This window comes from Petromyzon marinus, chromosome 25 (genome assembly GCF_048934315.1).
Source record: "Petromyzon marinus isolate PM22_M1 ecotype Great Lakes invasive population chromosome 25, UKy_Petmar_22M1.pri1.0, whole genome shotgun sequence".
Taxonomy (NCBI): domain Eukaryota; kingdom Metazoa; phylum Chordata; class Hyperoartia; order Petromyzontiformes; family Petromyzontidae; genus Petromyzon; species Petromyzon marinus.
This window is the reverse complement of record NC_133691.1, coordinates 2,331,421-2,357,096: the sequence shown is the minus strand read 5'-3', so window position 1 is coordinate 2,357,096 and position 25,676 is coordinate 2,331,421. Positions and strand designations below refer to the sequence as shown.

The 25,676-nt window shown below is 47.2% G+C and overlaps 1 protein-coding gene and 1 long non-coding RNA gene across 2 annotated transcripts in view; both read right to left on the bottom strand.

The window, feature by feature from the left end:
• LOC116945985 (uncharacterized) overlaps positions 1-8,596 on the bottom strand; it is a 41,784-nt gene extending 33,188 nt beyond the window's left edge. The window contains exons 1-2 of the mRNA XM_076069622.1: positions 7,873-8,596; positions 1,792-2,761 (exon numbers count right to left, since the gene is read on the bottom strand). Coding sequence (XP_075925737.1) covers positions 1,792-2,761; positions 7,873-7,954 — 1,052 coding nt within the window. The 5' untranslated portion in view covers positions 7,955-8,596. The remainder of the gene's footprint in view (positions 1-1,791; positions 2,762-7,872) is intronic.
• Positions 8,597-14,185: 5,589 nt separating this feature from the next.
• LOC142929106 (uncharacterized) lies at positions 14,186-23,592 on the bottom strand. Its single transcript, XR_012945262.1, has 2 exons — positions 23,365-23,592; positions 14,186-14,347 (listed from the first exon to the last, which is right to left on the bottom strand). It is a non-coding gene; the product is annotated as an uncharacterized LOC142929106 (long non-coding RNA).
• Between the last annotated feature and the right edge of the window lie 2,084 nt (positions 23,593-25,676).

The following is a 25,676-nucleotide window of genomic DNA, read 5'->3' as shown; positions in this document are numbered from 1 at the left end:
ATGAATAATAAATGCATTGCAATCCTTTAGTAGTCATAAATAATAAAAGTGGAGAAATTAAAAATGTTTGAATGCATGCCACGAAGTGTTTGCTACGTACGTGTCAGCTGACAGCCGGTACACCCTTGCAAGCGAGACGTTTCATCTCGAGGGAATTTGTGATGTACACATTATTATTGTAATAATAATGTGTACATCAGCGGGGGCCCGACGCATGAGCATGTCAATGCGGTGCGGTGCACGACTGCCTCCCGAGATGAACGCTGGTGGCGGGTTACTCACTCCGGCGCAGTTTCAGTCGAATTGTAAAAGTCCCACATTCAGTGGCACAGAGGTGGGGGTGGGGAGGTTCCTTCAGCGATGTCCACACGCACACCCACGCACAAGCAGGTTGCTATAGGGCTGCAGGGCGATGTTGTGTCCAGGTAAGGGCTGTTGCATCATATCAACTGCTTATTTTTTGCAATTGTATGCTGCCACATCCATGCTCCCTGTCTTCACCGACACACGCTGACCAGCGTGCTGAAGTATGGTCAATTAACACCCACGGCTCAGACGGCATGGGAAGGCCCTCATCCAGCAGTGGATTGATGAAGAGCTGCGCGTTGTAATGTGAGCGGTAGAATCTCATTTAAATGACCTCGTTATAACGAAATTCATGTTGTGTTCATAATGGCTTAATTTAAATGCAATGAAAATACATAATTTACATAATTGGCTTCATTGAAAAAACGAATTGCTCTTAAAGTTTATTATAACTGGATTGAACTGTAATTATACTGTGATTATAATATATGCACATGTACCATGTAGACAAGTCTTTTGGAAAAAAAAGCAAAACACTACTCTATGTAATGTACTGTTTTCCGAAAGGTTAAGTTCCTAGAGTAATAAATGTTTACAATCTGCATGGCTGTGTGCGCTGCATCATCCGGTGCCGTGGTGTGGGCACAGTGGGGAGCGCAGCTGGTGCATCTGCCAGTCAGGTGTTCGCTCACAGCACTTGCCGCAACAGCCTGTTAAGGTTATGCGGGTGATCTTTGCCTTTGTATCTCAGTCAACCCACGGCACCCGGGTCTGTTCGGCGACCTCCTGCCAGCGGGACTTCGACACATCACGTGGCCTCAGTGCACCTAGCATGGCACGAGCGCCGTGGTGATGTCACAACCAACAACAACAAATGGCTTTAAGGACATTTGTCTTTATGTATTATGTGCTATGGTGTACCATGCTCAAACTACAAATAACCCTACACTAACATGGCTGTGAATGCGCTTTGAGTTTGTGTACCTTTTGAAACGGCTCACTCAATTGTTGAGCACTCTAAAATAAAATAAAAATTGTGCGGGAAAACAAATACTTAAATGAGATGCTAAGCCCGGGAGAAAACAGCCAATCGTTTAAAATAAAAGGTACACACCATCAATAAGAATATATCGTATAATAGTCGGATATCATACCCTGTGGACAAGGGGGCTCTCTAAAGCTCCTTCGAGTGGGAGACCCTTCTGCCAGCAGTGGTGTGAGCAGGGCTTCACTTTCACCATTATCTAGATTTTAAAACACATTTCTTTCGAACTGCTCCTTGTTTTTCGTTTGTTTGTCCTTCCCCCGCAACTCCGATTAGCGTGGTTGGCTACGTACGGTGCGAAAGAAGTTCAACACACACATACGTACAACCCTCCTACTGGGACAGGTGATCTCTCTGTGTACCTCCGTTGAGCGCGGTTAGCTACGTGCACACATTCGCGAAGATAAAACGTTGAGGTCACTGGCTGGGAGGGTCCGTACCTAAGGAAGGGGCTGTGGGTGCACACATCTGCCGGCTGCATGCTGACGACGGGCGGCACTGCGAGGCGGTAATTGTCGAGCCCGTGGTACTGGTAGAGCAACGAGTCGTAGTGGCGCCCTCCCACAGAGGGCCGAGCCTCCTTCCTGGCCCTCGGAGAGTCGTGGCCCCTGCCGTCGTGCTGGTAGGACGAGACGTGAAGCAGCTCCGTGCTGCGCGTGAGGTTGTAGGGGCAACCGAGGCCCGGGGCCAGTCCCTGCGTGCGCTTGGGGGACAGCGATCGTGAGCGCGCGTGGTGCTGCTGCTGCTGTTGCTGCTGCTGCTGGTGGTGGTAGTGGTGCTGGTAGTGAGGGTGGTGGTGAGGAGGGTGCTGCTGCTGCTGCAGCTGCTGCAGCTGCTGCTGGTAGTGATGGCGATCCACGGCGAACGCCATCGCCAAGTCGCCACCGACGCCGTTGCCGTCTTCCCGTTCGTCGTGCTCCATCGACGCCGGGTAGCGCCTCTTGCAGGGCGACCCTGGCCGCGTCTGCCGCGCTTCCGTCTGGCAGCCGCCCTCGTTGCCGCAGGGCGAGGGGAGCAGGTTGATCCTCTCGGTGCTGGGCACGATCTCCTGCTCGACGTCGTCCACTTCGTGGACGTATCGATCGCCTCCCTGGGAGCTGTCCGAGTGGCAGCTGTGCGGGGAGAGGCTGCGCGTCGGGCTCAGGCTGTGCGGGGAGTCCCGGTGGGACAGGAACGAGGAGTCGTAGGCCAGGACCGTCTGGTCCACCTGCTCGCCGGGCGTGATGTGGATTTTGGGGCACTTGAAGAGGCCGCCGCCGGCGTCGTAGCTGAATGGGGAGGGGTACGGAGCGCCGCTCCCGTTCCCTCCCGCCGGGGCTCTCTGGCCACCGGCCATGAGGTAGCCGGGGCCCAATGCGGCTTGGCTGCAGTCGTGCTGCGCTGCGAAATATCCTGCCGAGAAGTTTACATCTGAAACGACAACAACAACAACAACAAATGCCAGCCGTCACAAGTGTGTGGATTATGAGAAATCGTTGCCACATCAATTCGTTATTTGTCAGCGATCATCCATTTGCTGCCGGATGAAGGCCTCTCAAAGCCATCATCACCATTTTCTCACGATTGGGCGATGAAATATACGGAAAGCACCTGCACATGAACTGATCCCCTCGCTTTACAGTGAGGGAAAAAAGTATTTGATCCCCTGCTAATTTTGTAGTTTGCCCACTGACAAAGAAATGATCAGTTTATAATTTTAATGGTATGTTTATTTGAACAGTGAGAGACAGAATAACAATAACAAAATCCAGAAAAACGCATGTCAGAAATGTTATAAATTGATTTGCATTTAATGAGGGAAATAAGTATTTGACCCCCTCTCAATCAGAAAGATTTCTGGCACCCAAGTGTATTTTATACAGGTAACGAGCTGAGATTAGGAGCACACTCTTAAAGGGAGTGCTCCTAATCTCAGCTTGTTACCTGTATAAAAGACACCTGTCCACAGAAGCAATCAATCAATCAGATTCCAAACTCTCCACCATGGCCAAGACAAAAGAGCTCTCCAAGGATGTCAGGGACAAGATTGCAGACCTACAAAAGGCTGGAATGGGCTACAAGACCATTGCCAAGCAGCTTGGTGAGAAGGTGACAACAGTTGGTGCGATTATTCGCAAATGGAAGAAACACAAAAGAACTGTCAATCTCCCTCGGACTGGGGCTCCATGCAAGATCTCACCTCGTGGAGCTGCAATGATCATGAGAACGGTGAGGAATTACACGGGAGGATCTTGTCAATGATCTCAAGGCAGCTGGGACCAAAGTCACCAAGAAAACAATTCGTAACACACTACGCCTTGAAGGACTGATCCTGCAGCACCCGCAAGTTCCCCCTGCTCAAGAAAGCACATATACATGCCCATCTGAAGTTTGCCAGTGAACATCTGAATGATTCAGAGGATAACTGGGTGAAAGTGTTGTGGTCAGATGAGACCAAAATGGAGCTCTTTGGCATCAACTCAACTCGCTGTGTTTGGAGGAGGAGGAATGCTGCCTATGACCCCAAGAACACCATCCCCACCGTCAAACATGGAGGTGGAAACATTATGCTTTGGGGGTGTTTTTCTGCTAACGGGACAGGACAACTTCACCGCATTAAAGGGACGATGGACGGGGCCATGTACCGTCAAATCTTGGGTGAGAACCTCCTTCCCTCAGCCAGGGCATTGAAAATGGGTCGTGGATGGGTATTCCAGCATGACAATGACCAAAAACACACGGCCAAGGCAACAAAGGAGTGGCTCAAGAAGAAGCGCATTAAGGTCCTGGAGTGGCCTAGCCAGTCTCCAGACCTTAATCCAATAGAAAATCTGTGGAAGGAGCTGAAGGTTTGAGTTGCCAAACGTCAGCCTCGAAACCTTAATGACTTGGAGAAGATCTGCAAAAAGGAGTGGGACAAAATCCCTCCTGAGATGTGTGCAAACCTGATGGCCAACTACAAGAAACGTCTGACCTCTGTGATTGCCAACAAGGGTTTTGCCACTAAGTACTAAGTCATGTTTTGCAGAGGGGTCAAATACTTATTTCCCTCATTAAAATGCAAATCAATTTATAACATTTTTGACATGCATTTTTCTGGATTTAGTTGTTGTTATTCTGTCTCTCACTGTTCAAATAAACCTACCATTAAAATTATAGACTGATCATTTATTTGTCAGTGGGCAAACGTACAAAATCAGCAGGGGATCAAATACTTTTTCCCCTCACTGTATCTCCCCAACGGACATCCTCTGGGACACATTTCATTCATTAGCCGCCCCTCCATCGTTATTTTTGACCATCGGTTATCATCTCCCCCAGCGACGTCTTCTACCCAAGCCCAACTTGACTGTTCTTGACAGTTTGAAGCTGCTCATCATATTTCTGGCGGACCTTCTGGGATGGCTTTGTGTCACGAAAAAATGTATTCAAGGTTTTGGTCAAGACATATTTACGAAGTTATTTTCGTAGATTGAACCTTACATGTATGGAATCATTGGAAATGTTGTGGAAGATTATAAGCCACCAAAATAATTCACAGTTCTGGAAGTAAGTGGTGTGAAGGCGTGATCCTTCTCTCTACGCCGTTTAATGGACACTGCCCAAAACATCAGCCAAAGGTATATTGTCTATAACGGGGCAATATTAATGGCAAAGGTTGTGAGTTCATGTTGATTTAATGTTTGCTTCTTCACCGTGTCTTTGATCAAATCTCCCAGATGCATCTGATCTCATATCTTGGAAGCTAAGATCCTGGATCGTGTTTGGATGATTGCTCACCGTGCATGGCCAGTTATTAGAAGCTGTGGAGCTACAAGCTGGACAACTGAGGAAAGTGGTGGAAAATCCACGTCCATCAACAACCTGCACTGACCTGCATGGTGAGGTATGGTCAAATAATCCCCACAACCAGCACGGTGTGAGGCCCTCATCCAGCAGTGGATTAGCAATGGTGCATGTCTGTTCACCATTGAAAATGCAGTCCCTTAAATTTGCACTTGAAATGTCTCTGCTATCGGCATCAATGCCATTACGGTGATTTTATTTCCTCGTTTACTCCCGTAGATTCTTCCTAAACGCAGCATTACGCAAAGCCAAATCCAACAGATCGTCTCTGTCGATCTTCCTGGCCGAGCGGCGATTCTCCCTGGCCTGCTCCGGTCATTTAGAACTTTCTGCCGCTCCACATACGAAGCATTCCACAACTCCCAACGTCTACGTTTAGGAGTCTGCTGAAGGGGCCGTACTTATTCGGCAGACTGTTCCTCGCGCCTCCCGAGTGTTTGCGATCGCGCAGTGACTCTGTTTCGCGAAATTGTTTCACATTACAAATTGCACGATTATTTTGATCATGGTTGATGGTTATTATTATGATGATGATGATGGTTCGGTGACAGATACTGCCACACGTTCACCCAGACTTGAATTGCGTGAAGTGTTATTTTGTTTTAGTAATGGTGCATTAAAAACCACCAGGAATTGTACAGTAGATTAAATACACGTATTGCAGTGGTAAACATCAAGTGGCCCCTAATGTCGTGATAATGGCTTGCCCGCTCAAATTCCATACGAGAGAAAGAAGACAGTGAGTTTACTATTTCTAACAGGTTGGAAAAAAAAAACCCCATTCTTTCATGAAAATGGGTACGGCATTTGATCCCATTGAAAGCATTGAGGTAGTTGTGAACTAGAAACAGGAAGTGTCTAAATGTGACTTTACCAAGAGGAAATTGATATTGCGAGTGAAAGCGATTAGCAGTTATAGTCGAATACAAAACAACCTCGCAAGTTGAGAAAGTGGAAGGTGGACGTACCCCTAATGCGTTAACTAGACTCATTATGCCCGCGACTCTGACTCAAGCAAAACTCCACGTGACTGAAATACACAGGAGAACCCTAAGAAACGGATGGTTCTAGCTCAAAGGCACACTCAGTCTCCTCACTACAGACGTGCACATTTTTACTCAACCACTGCCTGCAATTATATTCATCATCATTGTAACTTAATATTTTTACCGCAACTTCGCACCCCAATACATATAGCGGTGCAAGCCAAAATGGTTGAACATATTTCCCAAATATCCACAGATCTAGAAAAAACTATTTAAAGTGCAATATACAAGTTCATACAATGTAACAATTTGAAAATTCTGTAATCCATCTGCTTCTTCACACAACTGTCGTAGCTAACTTGAAAAAGTTAAGATCTCTAAGCTGTTCTTGAATTGATCGGTGAATGGAGTGATATGGACACTCCTGCGAAGTTGTAGCAACGGCAGCGCGTCGCAATTCCGCAGACATTGGCGCAAGTCTTCTTTGGTTCTTTCGGTAAAGTCACGTAGAATGAGAATACAATAATAAAATAAAATAACACAATAAAATTCTCACGACGTTTCGGCCACAACACAAGCAGCCTTCTTCAGGTGAAAGAACAGAACTGTCGGGACGACAGAGCTTCAATTAACGCTGCTAAGATTCGCAGCGTCTTTTTAAGCTCGGTGATAAGCGTGAAGAGCCTTGACAAAGGAGTTTACATATCAGAGCAGGAGAATTTAGCATTGAAATAGTCGAGGGATTAGCTTAAAATTGGCGCAAGGCGCCTGACTGACTTTTCTGCCTATTAATGGCAGCATAGCTGTAGACTTTTGGGATTACACTGCGTGCTCTTCAGCATGATGTTACGACGTTTCGCTCCGAGCGCTGGGAGCTTCTCCAATTTCGCTTCCTCAAGGAAACGTCCCAGCACGTGGGAGCAACACGTGGGACGAGGCTCATCCCGAGCGGCACGCGGCACAAACCGAAAGCAAATCCCGACGGCTGATAACGGCGCGACCGCGAGAGAGCGGGCATGCAAGCTGTATGAACAATGGCAGTGTTTGTTTAACAGCCACGACCTCCTTCCCTCCTCCTCCTTCGTCCTCAACTGCGAGCGTTGCCTTTGCACGGAGGCAGAACGCGCGAGGCGCAGACGGCCGTGGGGCTCAACGCGCTCCGGCCAAGCCGCGCGGCACCGCAGGCGCGCGGCGCCGATCGGCGGAGCGGGCGAAGTCTTTTTGCGCGAGGGCACGGGGGGGGGGGGCACACGGGGGGGGGGGGCACACGCGGGGCAGTGGCCACGGCGTGCGAACGAGAAGTGGTCGCGGGCGTCGCGCGAGAGAGGAGAGTTGCTGTTGTTTAAAGGAGGAAGAACAAAATATAGGTATATTCTGCGCGTAGCGTGAGCAATCAAAACATCTAATTGAGCCACTGAAAAAAAAAATGTTGTCAATTGTCTTATGTCATCGCCGCGAGAGAGAAGTCACAGGAGCGGGGCCCACCGCTGTTAATTTTATCGCACCAATTCACGAATTTGCAACGTTTGTGGCGCGAAAATTAACCAAGGGTTGTGTGCGCCGACAGGGGGAGGCTTCTCTTAATTTGGCAGCTCGGAGCTGGCATACCGTTTCCCATTACCGCTGTCAATAGGGATGTCAAGGCATAGGGGTTGTTTTTTTTTACAAGGACGTTAACGTCACAAATATAAAATGAAGCGTTCCACTCACCTTGCGTGGACTCAGCTGACCGGTTCACCACCGATTGCTCAAAGAGCAAATTCAAAAAGTTGTCTTCGAAGCTGTCGCTCATGTCAGAGGTATAAAATAAAATATTACAATTCAAAAACACAGCTAACTATATAAACAACAACACAAGTTCGTATGCTACTGTATATTTTGAAGAAAACAAACCACCAACGTTGGTTAATAAGTCACGTCTCGTCAATATCCGCTCAGGGAGTCGATCTCAGAACGAATTTTGGTGGAATTCAAAATGCCAACCCCCCTTCGCTGCAAGCCGCTCTCGTTTCGATATTTAACCCGGGTACAGACTTCCTTCCTGCCCCGCTTTCGTCAGCCTCACAAAACCACAAACACCCCACGTGCGGGTTCTTTTGTTATTAACAAAGCACACTTAACAACAGCAAGTGATTTCCATGGATGAAAATTGACAAACAACTCATATATTTGGCCTACATTATCGTGAACCTTCACTAATTGGAATGAATTAGATGAAAAAATGTATAATAATTTCCACCTCAAATGACAACATAACTTCATTTTACTGACGATATATCCTGCCGTGTAATAATTGCTGGAAGGGTGGCATTCTGGAGAGGCTGTGTAATTAGTTGCACAGATACCTCATCCCGCTCTGCAGGTGCTTTGAATCAAGGTATTATGTACAAGGGTTTTTTTTCTTCTCAAAATTAGGATAATTACCATTAAATGTCATAAACTCATAATCAAGTCATCCGCACTTATCAGCGCTCTCTAATTTGGTACACACATTACCCCTAATAATGTCTCATCTCTCTTTTAACGGTTTTAAAATTGTCTCCCGAGATGGCAGCTTTTTTCATTGCGGACTCATAGCTGAACATTTGCTGAACAGTAATGCCCAAATTTCCAATTAGTGAGCTCTTTACGCGCAAAAAAACATGCCCCATGACATTAGGGCAAAGCCGTTTATATACTGTTTCGTAGACCACAGTCGGAACTCGGCTGCAACACTGTTTAATCTTACACACAAAGACCCTCCGTACAGCTTTTAACAGACTCTTTGGGCAAGTGCTGTTAGCGAGCACCCGTGTGAAGGCCCACGCGGCCTCCATGCAAGGGGTCGGGTAGCCAACATCACGCCCAGACGCGCTCGTCTCATTTGTAAGGCTCAGTCAACCTAGGGGAGGCCCAGGACCGGCTCAGAAACTCGTCACCTATGTTGGTCGTGAGCGGGTAGTCGAACTCGGTTCGCCGAGTTCGCAGCGGCGGCAGCGCGTCAACCACTACTCTACCGATTCCCACAGCAGCACACACATACATATTCTCCCTCCTGTCGGTTTCAGGAACGATTCGACTCTTGTTTTCAATCAATTTCCAGACTGTTTCGTTGGCTACGGCTGTAACTCGGAGGTAAACATTTGTAACCATGCGTGCAGTATATATGTGTAAAATAAATACGTAGACATTATATACATGCACATTCTGTATAGTCCTATGGTAGACTGTGGATCTCCCAATTGATTTCGGGTCATGACTGTTGACTGTATTGTCAACAAAACCTCGGGTCTGTGGCTCGAACAAAGATTCCCCGTCTAGCCTTAACAGACTGTTGGGGCAAGTGCTGTTAGCGAGCACCTATGAAGGCCGGCCAACACCACGCCCGGCCGCCTTTGTCTCCCGAGTGACGATGCTCACACATCGCACCAGTTAATCATTTGAGGCTGAGTCGACCTAGGGGGAGGCCCAGGACCGATTCAGATAATTGTCACCGGTGTTGGCCGTGAGCGGGAATCGAACCCGGGTCAGCCAGGTTAATAGCGCAGCGTAGCGCTAACCGCTACACTACCGCTCCCCGCTTGAACGTTCGCGCACACGCACACGTGGTTTCATTCCCAAGATGTTCCTGTTTGCAAGGGCGTTGCTATGAAGCCGTCCATAAAAAATATATAAAACCGTGCAACTGTTGAATAAGAACGGTGCGTGTAACTGTATGTGTGCGTGTGTGTTAGCGGTTGTGGTTTTGGTCACATTTTATTTTTGGGTGCAGATACGCATGAGCTACCCACCGAGTTGTTTGTGCCTGCACCGGATGCGTACGAGCAGGGCATGAGCCTGCTGCTTACATTCACTGCCACCGAGTCCACAGGTGGGCGCGTACAGTTGCTGGGAATTTCTCGATGCGTGCGTGCGTGCGCGCGTGTGTTTTGTTCCATGAAGTGACACACATTGTGAGGCCCCGTTATATTTTTGTTGTTGTGATATAAGTGGGGGGGGAGGGGGGGTGACGTGAAATGTTTTCTTTGCCAAGTTCAGTTTTCGAACAGCACTCCAAACCTGCTTTTGCCCACCTCTTGATTTCACAAGAATGTTGATTCCACTCTGCCCCCCCCCACCCCCAGCATCTGTTAACCTAGATGCACATATTCCGCTCTTGTACTTTTTAGTTGGAACGTAACATATTCAACGGGTATGAACCGATGCAGTCAAATGCTGAGTTGATTTATTTTTAATGCACTCACAATCGTCGACCGGCATTGGGAAATTGAGTGTTAAATGTAAAGTACCATTAATTGTTGTGCCCGCTGGCCTACGCGTGCTAAGGTCCACCCGCTGTTGTGATGGGAAAATGTCAGAATCACGTTTGGGGGCCTTAACCCCTTTAAATGCCCCTGGTGACCCCACTCGTTATGGCGCAATTCCATTGAGCCACATTCACCTCATTTGCAGTGTCAGTCTGCGTTTTATGAATGAATATACCGTGCAGTGTCAAATCACTCATCGGGCAGCCCTCCTTATTTCTGTTGTTCAATTAACGTCTTTGTTGAGGATGTACAACCCTTTGTAAATCCACTGCTGGACGGAGTTCTGTTGTGAGTCGTGGGGGGAGGGGTGGAGGTTGCTCGACCGTACTGCTCACTGCTCGGCGTGGGTCGGTGAAGTTGATGGAGAGGCTGGGGCTGTGAAGGGAAGGACTGGATCAGATATCGCTCACCACCGATGTTATCCGTGGCCGGGAATCAAACTCTGCTTGCCGGGTTGATGGTGAAGCACGCTAATAACTGCGCCACCACTCCCCCTAACAAGGCCTTACAAAGACAGGGCACTTGGGTTTAACTCGATTTTTTTCTTCTTCATTTGGAAAGAATTCAAATTTGCACGTGTCCTTTCCCTACTGATATCCATATGCTCACTGCGCTTGTGTCCTGAGTAACACGAACAACATCTTGGATTGCTTTTGCATCTCGGCTCAAAGCCAACAGCCGCGTGCAAAATGCCCCACGACATGGTGCGAGGGAATGAGGTCGTGGGAGAGACTTCTCGTGCATTCCTCACCCTTCGCCGGTAAGCGGCGGTATAACGCAATGGGAAATCATTGCAAGGTCGGAATTATTGTTGGTAACAGACCACATTTTGATTGCATGCGAGAGAGGCCCTTGTTTGTTAGCTGTTGAAATCGTCGATTGCACTGAAGGCGGCGGCGAATTTCTACGGACGAATATCTCTGGCGTGTGTTCAGTGGAAATCTGATCTATCTTTTTTTATGTCACAGGTCTTCTTGGGGGGTTTCCATAACAAGATATCTCTTGAACAGCGTTTGTTTCTTCCCACGGTTTGCCACGAATGGCTGCAACTAACCATCAGTGGATGAATTCCCGTTCAGTAGGAGGCGCTCTTGGCTTAGCGTGGGGTCTGTCAACATGGAAGTTGTTAAACGTTTTAAAAACGGCAACATTTGAAAAATGCGACAACAACAAAAAACCCCGAAGAGATCTGTTGCCACGTTTCAAATTGAACACGGTACGATAATTTTTTTTGAACACTCAAAGCCTGATCTGCAGCAGCCAAATATTTCATCGGATGCATTAATGAGGCCACGTAAAGGAGCACTTTGTATCAATGTAAAGGCATCGTTCTTATCATTAAAGCGAACGCCTTTGGCTGTATCTATCACCGCTCCTCCCGAGCACACCGCGATAAAGCAGTCGTCACCAAAAAAATACAGAGATCCGGTAATGTATAGACGCGGCGTGCAAGGTTATTTCGAGAGAACGTCTAATTAAATTGAACCAATTTAATAGACTCGTGTACAGTCTAACACCGCGCTAAGCAGATTAGGGTCTATGTGGGCGAGAGACGATGTCAAAAAATATATTAATTTGTAAATAAGCTGTTGTGCGCCACCCTCTCTCATTCACGGCGTTGAACGTCCAAATATTCCGACGAAGAAAGGATCGCTCCTTAAGATCGTGGGTGTCATGTTGCCGGGGATTATGGAGTGCACTCTTGAATTATTTTTAAATATATATAATGCATACATGACCTTTATTTTAACTAGGGTGATAGCCCTATTTTCTGTGTAAAAATACTGAGAAAAAAAAAACCTCTCCAATTTTAAAGCATCGCTTTACACGTAAAAAAAAAAAAATCGTTGTTCATATCTGGCAGAATTTTTTTTGTACAAAAAATGTCAGTCAAATAATTACGTGAGAGGCATCGCGTTGAATGCGTGGAGCAAGAGTGAATGTGGAAGAATAATGGCGCAGCCCTGCAATGGCTTTCTCACGCCACTGCTGATGGAAGGGCCTCAGCTAGAAGGAGCTCTCGGGAGCCCTCCTAGGGGGTATGTTGCATACCCTTTTAATGCTTGGCCAGACATCTCGGACGAGGTGGATGTTCTTACACTTACCCCACCACACACGTCCTGCCGATCGACTAACTGTGGTGGGCCCATTTATACTGCTGGGTGGACACGGGGGGGAGAATTAAACAACAACAACAATAACAAATAGTTGCGCCATTGTTTCAACTTCTGCTCTGGGAAAATCTAATGGAACCGGGGACCTCTGAGTTGCAAGTCTAGTGTGCGAATCGTTGTACGGTGGCAACTTCATGCGACTCTGTAGCTCGCGTACAATGCAGGGATAATATCACAGAAGTGTGCCCGGGCTTGCAGTCCGTAGGAGTCCTTCTCAATTTCAATCCTCGGGCTTTCCGTGATTACCCAACCATCGGGTGCTTGGGGGTAAGTGCAGCGGCTTAATTTGCCAATGAAGATCAAATATTGGGAAAGACGAAAAACAACCGATGTCTCGTGGTTGGGTGGAAGGGGAATTGGCGAGGAGTGGAGTTGAGCAACACAGGTCTAGAGGCAGCGGCATAGAGAGATGTCCTCTTGTGATAACTTCATTGTTGTTTTGTTTTTATACCATTTCTTTATTTGTTCATTCAGTTATTTAATTTTCTGAGTGTTTCTGTTTTCTTTTACTTGCTGAATCATTTCTGTAAATAGGCTTTGGCCTTTAACGTGACTATTGCATACAATTATTGCATGTTATTATTGTACAGCCGAGTGAGATGCAATTAGTATGAATTGCGCTATATAACGCTGAAATTATTATTACAATCCAAAGGGCAGTTAAGATCATGTGTGGTGGACTAATCAGACCCACCTGGCCAGCATTGCAGAGTAGACTTAGAATCTAGTAATAACGTGCAGCCTTTTTATCAATCCACTGCTGGATGAGAACCTTCCCACACCGTATCCGCCAAGGTGGTTCTTTGACCATATTTCACCACGCTAATTGTTGAAGCAGTCGGATGGAGAGGTTTGGGGCAGTATTGGTTGCAGAAATCGCACACCGCTGATGTTGGCCGTAGCTGGGAGTCAAACTCAGATGACCAATCTACTCTAGTATATAGGAAAAATATATATAAAGTGCAGTCCATTTATTTCCACACGAAGGCCTTCACACACCGTGTAGGTCGTCAGGGCTGTTTAACCATACTTCACCACGTTGAATACACACAATGGCAGATGATGAATGAAGCCCTTCCGTCTATAAATGCTCCAGACGTAAGCCGTGCCTTTTACAACCATTCCAGGGATGAACGGTCCACACATTACCGCTGGTGCGATGCGAAATGTTTAGCGGCTTGGCACCGGCAGCATCGAGGTAGTGCCGTGCTGGACCTCACTTGAAGCGGATGCCTGTGAAGGTCCTCTTCCGTTGCTCACGCGCAGCGTCCGCGCTTTGCCGGGGCAAGAATAGAGCGCCTATTGATTCATAGCAGTGCACCTTTAATAATAAATACGTAAATAAATGGGAATGCCTCGCAGTTTTGTTTTCCTGTATAAACACATTAAGTGACACGAGGCTGCCGTGGCGGTCTGGAGGTTGGAAGGTGTGTTGTCTCCATTCTCTCTCTCTCTCTCGTGCTCGGCGCTTTTCCAGTGGCTGGCATCCCAGCGTCGGTGTTTAATTAACAAGTCTTTTATGTCTGGCAGGTAATTAAATGCGAGATAATTAAGACACGGTAATGAGAGTGGAAGTGTTTAATTATGTGGCTAAATGAAGTAACAAGGTGTAACGGTGCACGCACGGTCTTGAAGGCACGCCTGTCACCGAGCAGGAGAGTCGGGTCTGTAGTTCAGCAATGACTCCAGGCACTGCTTCCTAATGCACCTCATCTCGCTCGTACGCTGTTAAGCAAGATCATATTTTAAAATGTCACCCAATTTGTTTTGGTTGTTGTTGAGAATTCCACATCCTCGTCGCGGCCGTCTTCGGCCGTGGTGAGGATGTGGGACAGCGTTATTCTTAGCAAACGTGTCACGGTTTACAGGACGTGATCCAGAATGCCATCCTCCTCATTTCGCTCGTTTGGTATTTTTTTTTTTATTTCAACGTGCGTACAATGCTTTTTTTTACCATGTATACGTTATTACAGATTTATTAAATGGCTGTTGGGGTCCTGCAACATTATTAGTGATGCGTACCATATTACGCTTTGCTATCTGGAAGAATAAGAAAAAAAATTGCGTGAAAAAAAACAAAAAGTCTGTTGCAAGATATGGAAGCGTTTTTAGTTTCTTGTGTTTTACTGCAAATGCTTTTGGAGATAATGTGCAAGATACCTATATTCATCTTGCATAATTGCTTTTTTTTTGCACGTAGAAGATCTATCCACCTAATTAAAATTACATGGTGTCATTACGCCCTTTGACAAAGTTTATTAACGTTACGAAGCATTTATCTCGGCGAGCACAATAATAGCATGCATTTGAGAATCGCAATAAAGTCCAAAATCATACATTTGCAGGCACATAAAAAGAAAACCTTAGCAACATCACTTTGGCTTTCAGTGAATGGGAGTAATGGTATTATTTCTTATCAGTTCTGGGGAATGGCTATAAATGATATTGTGGGCCTTTTCTAATCAATTCGCAGAGTAATTTACTGCGCGGCATTAGAGAGCGAATATTTTATTCCCGTAATCTTGTGATATGTAAATGGAAATACAAATGTACTGTCCCTCCCTCCATCATGTCAGACACCAGTAAGCTTTAGACAAATGACTCTAGTGAGCAAAATCCACAGCAGATGTATATTTGAGACACGGAACGGTAATTGATTTGCAAGACTTGCACCCCCTCCCTTCCGCCCCCCCCCTCCACTTTTTTTTAATATTTCCTCCATCTGCAATGACTTCTACCATTAAGTGCTGCCACTATTGCAGAGCATTCTTCTTATTCAGTCCTGTCCCATTCATTTATAATCCTGAATTCTGATCAGGCCACTTAGCCCTGTGAAATTTACAGCTCAAGGAATCAATAGCCTGTCCCTTTTTTTGTAAAGAATTATAGAAAGCTGCTTCTAACAATACATCGGAACGTTCAGGCCCAAGCATTAACTCCAAATATATCACTTTGTTCGTTCACAATGCCCTTGTAAATTAAGCATATTGAATGTCCGCACCGCAGGTAAACATACATAACTTGCTTTGCGTGACAGCTGGGGTGAATAGGAGGTCAAGCCAGGCACAGCGGCTAAGGTCTCGCCTGGTGCTGGGAAGGTGCCTCATACCATAATTGCTTCCCCGCAATTCTTTACAGTATTTGCCTCGAGTGTCGGGGGGGGGGGCGGCAGTTGGAGACGCGGGCACGATGTTAATAATGAGCGATTTGTGACCATAAAGACGTCGACGTCTCTCTCGGCGTTCGGCCGCCGGCGGCGGCGGCCGCTGGGGGCCCCCCAGAGTCGTGACGACATCGTGGTCGTCGCCGCACAATGCTGCTGGTGGTGCTGGTGGTGGTGCTGGTGGTGGTGGTGCTGGTGGTGGTGCTGGTGGTGGTGGTGGTGCTGGTGGTGGTGCTGGTGGTGGTGGTGCTGGTGGTGGTGCTGGTGGTGGTGCTGGTGGTGGTGGTGCTGGTGGTGGTGGTGGTGCTGGTGGTGGTGCTGGTGGTGGTGGTGCTGGTGGTGGTGGTGGTGTTGGTGGTGGTGGTGGTGTTGGTGGTGGTGCTGGTGGTGGTGGTGCTGGTGGTGGTGGTGCTGGTGGTGGTGGTGCTGGTGGTGGTGGTGGTGCTGGTGGTGGTGCTGGTGGTGGTGGTTGTGGTGGTGGTGCTGGTGGTGGTGGTGCTGGTGGTGGTGGTGGTGCTGGTGGTGCTGGTGGTGGTGGTGGTGCTGGTGGTGGTGGTGGTGCTGGTGGTGGTGGTGCTGGTGGTGGTGGTGCTGGTGGTGGTGGTTGTGGTGGTGGTGCTGGTGGTGGGCTTGCGCACTCGCACAGCGAGTCCCGCGGGAAACGCAATTAATTGGTCTCCGCCGTGGGAGCAGAAAAGGTGACTGAACTGTTAATTAAACAATGGATGACGAGCCTGGCTTTATATTTAGGTGCCAGGCCCTTTTATTTGTTGTTGTTTTGTTTTTTGGGGCACGCTATCTTTTTTTGGAAGATGTTCAGCCGGCGGCATTTCGTTTATCGTTTTTTAGAGGATAGGTTCCTCCCCGGAGGTCGTTTCCCCCGTGCATTTGCTTCAATTCTTCTCTGTCTGGTTTCGTCAAAAAGAGACAGAAAACATTTCACCGAGGAAAATCGGTTTCCTAACAACCTGCAGTTATATCACACCCATAAACCAGCACCTTGTCGGCAAATTAGGGTTGGTGGATCACTGCACAAATGTTGTGAAACTCCATAATACAAGATTTTTGGGTTCGATCGCTTAAATATAAATGTGTTGTTAAACCCATCACCACCCGACACAGCCAATTAGTAAGGGTTGTCACGTCAACAGAACATGCCAATTCGTTACTAGTACAGCACATCGGTGTGTTGGAGAGTAAATCCACAACATTTGCAATCTGAGTTCCCATAGGCATCGATGTGACATGCCCTGGCTTGCCAGGAGAAGGCAGTACAGAAAGTGGACAAATCACCATCTGTTTTCATCTGTACGGAGATCGCGTTGCCCCTTCGTGAGCGTCGGTTTTCTCCGAGTGCTCCGCTTTCCTCCGGCACCGTAGAAAGAGTCTGCAATTCTTGGCTAAAAATATCTAAAAATAAAAACCCAATGCAGGACCCTCCTGAAAAATAGCCCTCCGAGTAAATGTGGCTTTCCTGCGTGAATAAAGTAAATTAAATTAAATAACCCAAACTTGCAGAAACACGCTTTGTTTTAATGCAAATAGCCGTGTTTTTTTTTTAAAGCAGAGGTGTAAGCTCGCGACGTGTGTCCGGGAGCCTGCATCGTGGATCGCGTGATTCATGAGAACGTACGTTTCATAAAGCACGTGCTTCATTCTGTGAACGGCACTATAAGCACGAGTCTCATAAATCTGAGCAATATGCGCCTCTGTTCTTTTTAGTTTATCCCCTCCACACATACATATTCATGTGTACATAGAGGGCCAGTCAAAACATTTTGAGAACAGGATATTTGAAGGTCTGCATAGACCCACACGGTGTGTTTTCTTTTGCCGCTATTGCCACCTCTAACATATCCACTGCTGGATGAGAGCCTCACCACACCGTGTGGATCATAGAGATTATTCAGACCATACTTCACCACGCTGGTTAGTAATGGGGGGGGCGGTGGGGGGCTGTGGGGGGAGTAGATGCCGGAGAATAAAGTACAGTGCAGCAATGGATTTACCTTCGCTCCCCTCTGCTCCCCACCACGTAACCCCTGCAGCCAATAGCAGCCCCTATGCATGGGTATGGCCCAGCCTAGCATTGTCCAGGCTCAACTCTACTTCGCTCCCGAGATCTGACGAGATGTTAACTGCCTTGTCTGGTATACAGGAGATCGTGGGTTCGATCCCGATCCTGACGCCTGCTGTATATTTGAAGTTTGTGTGCTCTCTCTCTCCATGGTCGCGTGGATTTTTTCTCCGGGTCCTCTGGTTTTTTTCCCTTCACATTTAGAAACGTGCGTTTAGAGTATTTGGCTGCTAAATTTCCACGTGATAAGTCACTTCGTTAAGGTATCATTTTTGGACAGGTCGCTTCTGAAAAAGAGTTATGTCGCTCAGTGGGCCTTACCTGACAAACTAAAATAAAAATGGTTTATAGTTTGGATAGTTTTATAGTCCTCTAACATAGCAGCATGTAGTAATAACTACGCTTTTTATTTAGCCAGAAAGGCCTCAATTGAGTCTCAAGACTTTTTCAAGAGGGTCCTTCGTTTGGATGTTTGACCAATTCCCTGAACGAGGTGTTTGGGCTTCGTGCCAGAGGTAACTTGGAGGGCTCGGAGGAAACTCCACGGTGAAACCAAGGCAGGGACTCCCAAAGCTCTCCACAGATGGAGTCAATCCACCGCTGTACAGTGTAGACATTCTTGTCACCTTGCAGGCCGAATGTATGATGGATGCGTGGCACTTCTAAGCGGTCTGCCATCAAAGTATGAATCGGGCTCAACTCTGATTCAACTTCTCAGATCTTACAAAGAGTTGGGTGCACTCAGGACAATGTGGTCACATACTCATTTAATATTTCTGCTCAAGAGCTTCAAATAAGAAAACATTAGGTCCATATGGAGTTGTGTTTAGGTTGATATGCTAGTTGTAATCCTAAACACCTTTTTTAACTCAAATAAGCCATTATGTTTAAATTAGTTGTGTTTAGGTTGACATGAGTTGTAGTCCTGAACACTTTCTTTTTAAATCACCGTTCTTATATAGGGCCCTTTACCAATCTGCAAGCACCAGCAAGGTGAAGTATGGCCAAAAAGCCTCCACGACTCAAATGGCATGGGGAGGCTTTCATCCAGCAGTGGATTTATTATTCATAATACGTAGGAATAACACTATAGCACGTCTATTAAACGTTATGTACATTTCATTATTTATAGTATAGGGGGATGTGTCAAACATTACAACGAAACTATAACAATATGGATTAAGTCGTTCATTTATGTAAAAATACGATGACACGCTTTGTAAAAAAATATATATACGAAGTAGGCCATTGTGATACCAACCATAATGTGATATTCCCAATTGCCAGACACATCAAATTCCTCAGGGGTACGATGCTGGTCACGCTAACCTTCTTGTGTGCCAAGTCGAAGGAAACCATCCAAATGAATGAAGAAATGACTTGGTATTTTATTTAATTTTTTTAAATAATTTATTTAGGTTTTTTTGCATAACAAAATTTGAGTTAATACTCTTGACATGCATATGCACATTGTGCGGCGATAGCTTTGCACTGACGTGACAACACGTCTCCTGCAATCTTCCACATTCGGATTAAAAAAAAACGACACTTTTCTGAACCTACCAGCATCATAGGGGAAAGCAAAAAGGTCAAAGATGTTTCTGAAAGTGGAGCAATGAAGTGCTCACTGGTTATAGCCGAGTAAAAACACGAAACGTCTCTCGCGGTCGCAACATCGCGATTCACCTCCCCAACGCTGCGCTCCCCCAAACGTTCTCTCTCTCCCTACCTGCCCCCCCCCACGGCCCCCCTCCCATCTTCCCCCGGGGTCCCCCAGCCTCGTGCAGCAGAAAAGCAGGGCTCTCTACCCCCCTCCCCGCCACACCACATACACCAACCCCCACCCCCCATTGCTCTTTTCGTCACGACACACAGCATTGTGTTTCCCATAGCTCCTGGTGACACAATATGAAATGACAGCGCAATCGGTCGCAGCCTCGGACAGAGTGACAGTGATGAAACACCAGAATCGGGCATTCATCTTCTCAAATTGCCAGCCGACGGGACAATATTATTTCACTAATGCTATTGTTTGTTTGCGAGAGAGGAGGACCTTGCGAGGTCTGGGGAAGGATGCCCAACACAACGCACGCACGCACACGCGCGCACGCACACACACGCACGCACGCACACGCGCGCGGTCCCAGCACAGCTTCCTTTGGCTGAGAAATTCTCATTTAACCCTGTTCCACTGTGATGACATTATTTCATGTTTGGTTTTTCTTTTTTAAAGTAACACGTGAAAAAAGGCAAAGGTGCAACCCTATAATTTCGGTTCTCACCGCTGCTGCTGCTGCTGGAAGAGCCTCTGCTACGTGAAGGGCGTTCTCGACCAAGCATCTCTCGGAGGGTATCTGGCCAGATAGATGTCTCAGCTAAGAATCCGTAAAACATATACTTTAAGATGAATCGCCCTTGGCTTTCAATTAACGCGACATCACTCTTCCGAGATGCCAAAGCAGCAAGTACCATCAATGTGACCTCGGGGGTACCTGGGAGGGGGCGGGGGGCACTGAGATTTGGCGGATCAGCGGAGGAGGTTCAATCCCAGGTTGAATTGCCTCGGCAATCTGAAACCTGCCTTTAAAGTGAGGCCCGTGTGATGAAGTATGGGCAGGCACAGAGAGGCGCGCTGTGTCTCGTCTGCCACCGCAGATACAAAACACTGCTAAATCTTGGGGGCTTAAACACGCCCGCTGTGTTAATGTTGCGAGAAAGGAAAAAAATAAGCGCAAGGCTTCGTTTTGGCCATGGCCACAATTTGCTCGCTTGTTAGTGGTGCTGCAGGCGACTGGGTTAAGCCCTGCGAGCCTCTACTTTGTTTGCACAAGAAAACAGCATATTCCTAAATCCGCAAGTTTTGTAGCGACGCATTCGCATTTGAAGGTCATGTATGTCCATCACTGAATTACTCGGCGGCCTGCTGTTTTGACAAACTTGCGAAGTGAATAATGTGTTCACAGAGATTGTTTAAAGGGCACATCTGAATGGTAGCGTTCAATTTAAAGGCGTCTAAATGGCGTGATGAAGCGCTCTTGATGCAATTTTTTTTTCCCTTCTTCTCCTATGATCCGATCCCACGTGGAGGGATGTAATAGCCACTCGAAAAAGATACCGGGCTGTTTTGTTGACACTCGGCACCACCTGTAACCGACACTCGCCAAAATTCGACATACGTCCGTTTGCGCTGTATGCAATCGTGCAATGTGTACGCCACGGATGATTTATGTTAAACATGACGTACGCTTTGCATCTGTGCATAATCACTCCTTGGGCCTCCATTTTTCTTCCTAATGCTCGTTTAATTACTCTTACAAGAGGCCTGCTAGACACAGGCTGTGAGCACTCTATGTGCAAATGCCCCCATCACTAAGGATGTGGGCTCCCACAGAATTAACATATCATTTTCACTTTTCTCCACCAGCCCCCCCCCGCCCGCCCTGCCTCCAGGCCTATGCCCCCAACTCCCATCTCCTTTTTATTACTTTGTTTCTATCACAACAGCACATTCACAGTTTACGTGGCAGTTATTCACGCACGCGCACACTATGCGCACGCATATGTACAAATGGTCGGGAGTCTTAATTATAACAAAAAAGATGCTGGAAGTGCAAAGCATATATTTATGAATTGAGGTTGGGGGGTGGGGGAGGAGGAGAGGAAGCATTGCGTTGCATTAATTGCCGAGAGCGAGTTATGACGGCGGAGGCGGCGGAGGAGCGTCGCGACTCGCGAAGGCGCAGGCCGGGGCTGCTCGTCGTCCTGACAGATGTTGCGCTGGGGCCTACGATGTTGCAGACGTCTCGCTAAGAATAGAGCCTGGCCGCGAGGCAGCTGCTCTTCCATATGGACAGAGTTTATACCTTGCGGGATTTATGATTAAACATCCCCTTTTCGGTGTCAAACGTGACTGAGCACATTATACGAATGGCCGTGGGTGGCCATCTATCACGGGGGGTAACGTGGGGCCCCCTCGCCGCGGTGACGCCAGCAGAGTCGGCGGCACCGCCCTCGCCATCGACGCGAATTCTCCGCTCGCGACCGCTCATTGCGTGGCCTTTGCGCGTACAGGTGTGGACAAACTATCGCCGCGCATCAATCATGAAAATAAAATAAAAACTTAATCGGTTAATGACAATAATTATTTTCCTGCGCGGTAGCAGACGGCGCAGCTGTGGTGTGGTTGTGACCGCGCCAGTTGTGTGTTTTTGGTTCTTCGCGTGGTGTGGGTATCACAACTGCGTCGTTTGTCGCGGTTGCGCTGTGCGCTGCTCCGATGTTGGTTTCTGCACGATGTCTGACGTTTCGCTCCACGTGCCACAGCCTGAACGCACACCAGAGGCGTGTCTGTTGCACCGCCTTTAAGACACTTCTCCGCTTTGCACAAAGACAAAGACTCCCCGTGTAGCCTTAACCGACTTTTGTGGCAAGTGCTTTTCGCGTGCACCTTAGGAAGGCCACCTTTGTGTTTACACATTGCACCAGGTATCATTTGAGGCTAAGTCAACCTAGGGGAGGCCCAGCACCAGTCAAATTTCGATTGAAAACTCATTTCTTTAGAACTGCTTTTGTGTTGAGTTGTTGTCCTTCCTTCGCATCTCCGATGAGCACGGCTGGCTACGTATGGTCAGAAACAACGTTCAACGTACATGTGTACAATCGTCACCGGCGTTGGCCGCGAGTGGGGTTTATGGTGCAGTGCCGCGCGACCGGCTCTGCTCTGCACTCGTGCACACGGACGCAACGCCGACCAACGCTCCTGCTCCTCCTTCCAAGCCAAGGCAGAGTTACGGCAGCTTTTAACGGTGGCAAAGTATTTCCAGCCTGTGCTTCTGAGGCCCTGCCAAAGCTTTCAGTGGAATGTTATATAAACAAAATCGCACAAATTGAATGAAGCAATTGATTAGCCGTGGCCAAACATGACACTTTTCACAAGGCCCTGAAGTTTTAATGGTTTTTATTTGGAATGTTTGTCTTAGTTTTCCAGGACTCAAATCCAAGGCCTAGTTGTCTGACCAACTTAAAAGTTTTTTTTCCATACATGCCTATTTTATTTTTTTATTCCCAGGTGTAAAATCGCATGCTGTTCTTTGGAAGTATTTTGCCCACCTCTGTTACCGCTCGCAAAAAAAAGAGACATTTCATCCCAATGATCTCCCATCAAGTCGCAAACAGAAAACTTTTGTGCGCCTGTGCGTTAACGAGTGAAGCGCTTGTGCCCGCGCCTCGATTCGCAAGTTAGATCGAAAATAAAGAAGATGAAGAAGAAAAACAACCCCGAGTATAATGATTTAAAGAGATGTATTTCGTCAGTTAATTATTATGACCTGCGCCGCAACAAATTATTCAAGTGTTTAATTTAGCAAAGAATCCCAGCACATTTCACACTTTCATAAATGTTCGGCAGTTGCCCCATATGCCGTGGAAAGACGCATCGATTCCGAGTCTATAACTAAAGTGAGGGTATTGTGCACATATAGAGCTTGCCAACTCAGTTCTTACCTCTACCTTGTCTTGTAGTGGACCAATCGTGATGGCCATTTCAGAGATTTGTTGATCTGCCCATGCAAGCAGTTTTCCCAGCTGGTTGTGTCTTTGCTGTCGGGTAAATAGGGGAAGTGATTTTTTTGTTGTCCCGGAGCATATAATAGGTGAGGTCAAATTCACTTCTCCCAGTAGACTTACCTGCTGCAAAAAAATAATTTGGCCATCACGCTCTGTGTCATGAATGCAGGATCATCAGCTTTAAGAGACACTGGTCTCAGGTCAATGTTGGGAAATCGATATGTTTGTAACCCAGGCGAACATAAATAACACAGATGTATACACCAGCCAATTAAAATACATCACGCGAAAGAAAAATACACGTGCTACATTAATAACATGAATTTGTTTCGGAAGAGCTTTCCTTGGTAAAAAGTAACGTTCGCAAATGCATCTTCTAAGCCGTTGTAAGGCAAGCAGGTTTCATGTAACATTTATTTGTGTTGGTTATGTTTTAGCAGCCGATACAAATCTTAGCTTCATCAGGGCTAGGGTTAGGCACAATGGCTGACCCAAAATGTCAAAACTTCTGCATTTGTCTTGTGCTTTTTTTGTGTCTTTTATTAGAGCGTACGCCTCCGCACATATGGACAGCAGCCTAAGCATCGTGAGTGGCGCAACTTTCTGCTGATTCTTAACTGATTAGGCATGCTCTGTGCTCCTGGGTACATTTAGAGAGCTCTTGCTAAGGCATGCAAAACCGTCTTCCGCACGAACGGAGCCACAGTGTACCGTAACATTTCCTCATCTATCAAATATGGTCAGAAGGAGTGACAATCTGACATTTTCCCCGCGACTGCCGCGCGCAATAAAGGCAAGCCACCCCAGGGACGTTGTTAGTGCGCTGAATGCATACAGGAAAATGAAGCGATAGGTAGATATCAATTTGTAACAATTAATCAACCTCCCCTCAATTGCTCTCCCACGAAAGTTGTGCGACAAGGACAGCCTGAAAACACACCACACGTTCATTTTGATTAATGCCCTGCCCGACGTTCTCCACTCATTAGAAAGTTCTTCGCAAAACAAATGAATCATTAATATTGAATGAGGACACTCCGCGGTTTGTCTTGCATCTGCACCAGGTAGCAGGGGATGGGGAGGGATGTGCTTTGTTGAGGCTGGGAAGGTAGTAGGGGGGGGGGGGGAGGCTGCCGCGGTCCGAGGGGAGGAGGGAATCTGGATTAATTTCGGCCCAACAGCTGCCCGGAGATCCATAAAACAAATGGAGAGATTGCCAGGCTAGCTCCTTGCTCTGTCAGTGCCTGTCCACCAGCAGGATTTATATTTAATTAGGATGATCAAACGCCACGGGCTAGCAAAGCGGGCAAGCCGAATGATGTATACATTTTTACTGACCGACAAGGGTACAGCATTATTGCATCAAGCCGGTGCATTGCTTTGCTTGTCCCGTGTCTTGAGGTGACGAGCAAAAAGGGCACGGGCGCGTTGCGCCGATATTTCCCCCCTTACTTTTGACGTCTAAAATCTCCTTTTTTTAATGAATTTTCACCAACATCCCAAATTTTGGAAGTGTAATGGTTTGCACTGATAATGAGGTTGCGTTTGTGCCATTGCTGTGTGCGGTTAAATTCGACATTCCTTTTTTTGCTCTTAGCAACCTGCAGTATGGCCTACGTAGTTTTTTTTAATATATATGTGAAGGGGAAAAATCGTTTGAGAATGAGATTTTGAAACTACACAGACTGGAAGTTAATACTCTTTTTTGGGGGATTCCAGAACTCCTAACGCAATTGCACTTTTTTCTATGCGGTCATTCCACACAGATGAACCTTCACACAAGTGTAACATTATATTGATACCACTTTCTCTTATACCTCTTCTTCGCAAAACTTTTGATAGTCATTGGCACACGTGGGCATATGTGTGTGCGTGATTAAATGCACATACGGTACATCTGGCAAGCAAATAACTGTTCACTGCAAACGGTGAGCTTCGTGTTTAAGGCGTCACATTGGGAGCTTAACTAAGCCATGGGCAGACCGTCGCACGTCGGATGTCGTCATTCATGTATCGCCGCTAAAACGCGTCGCTTGCGTTCTCGTTGTGCGACGGCGTTCCGCTTGGAGGGATCACTTATTAACGAGTCGACGAGTGGCGCTCAACCTTCCACGTTGTCTCCAACAACAACAACAAACCCCGCGATCAATCTGGCCGTGCCGGATCTGCACAGCGCTAACTACCGAACGGGAGCCATTACTCAAACATTCCGCAAGCAACGCGCAAAGAAAAAAAATCAAGTCCCCTCG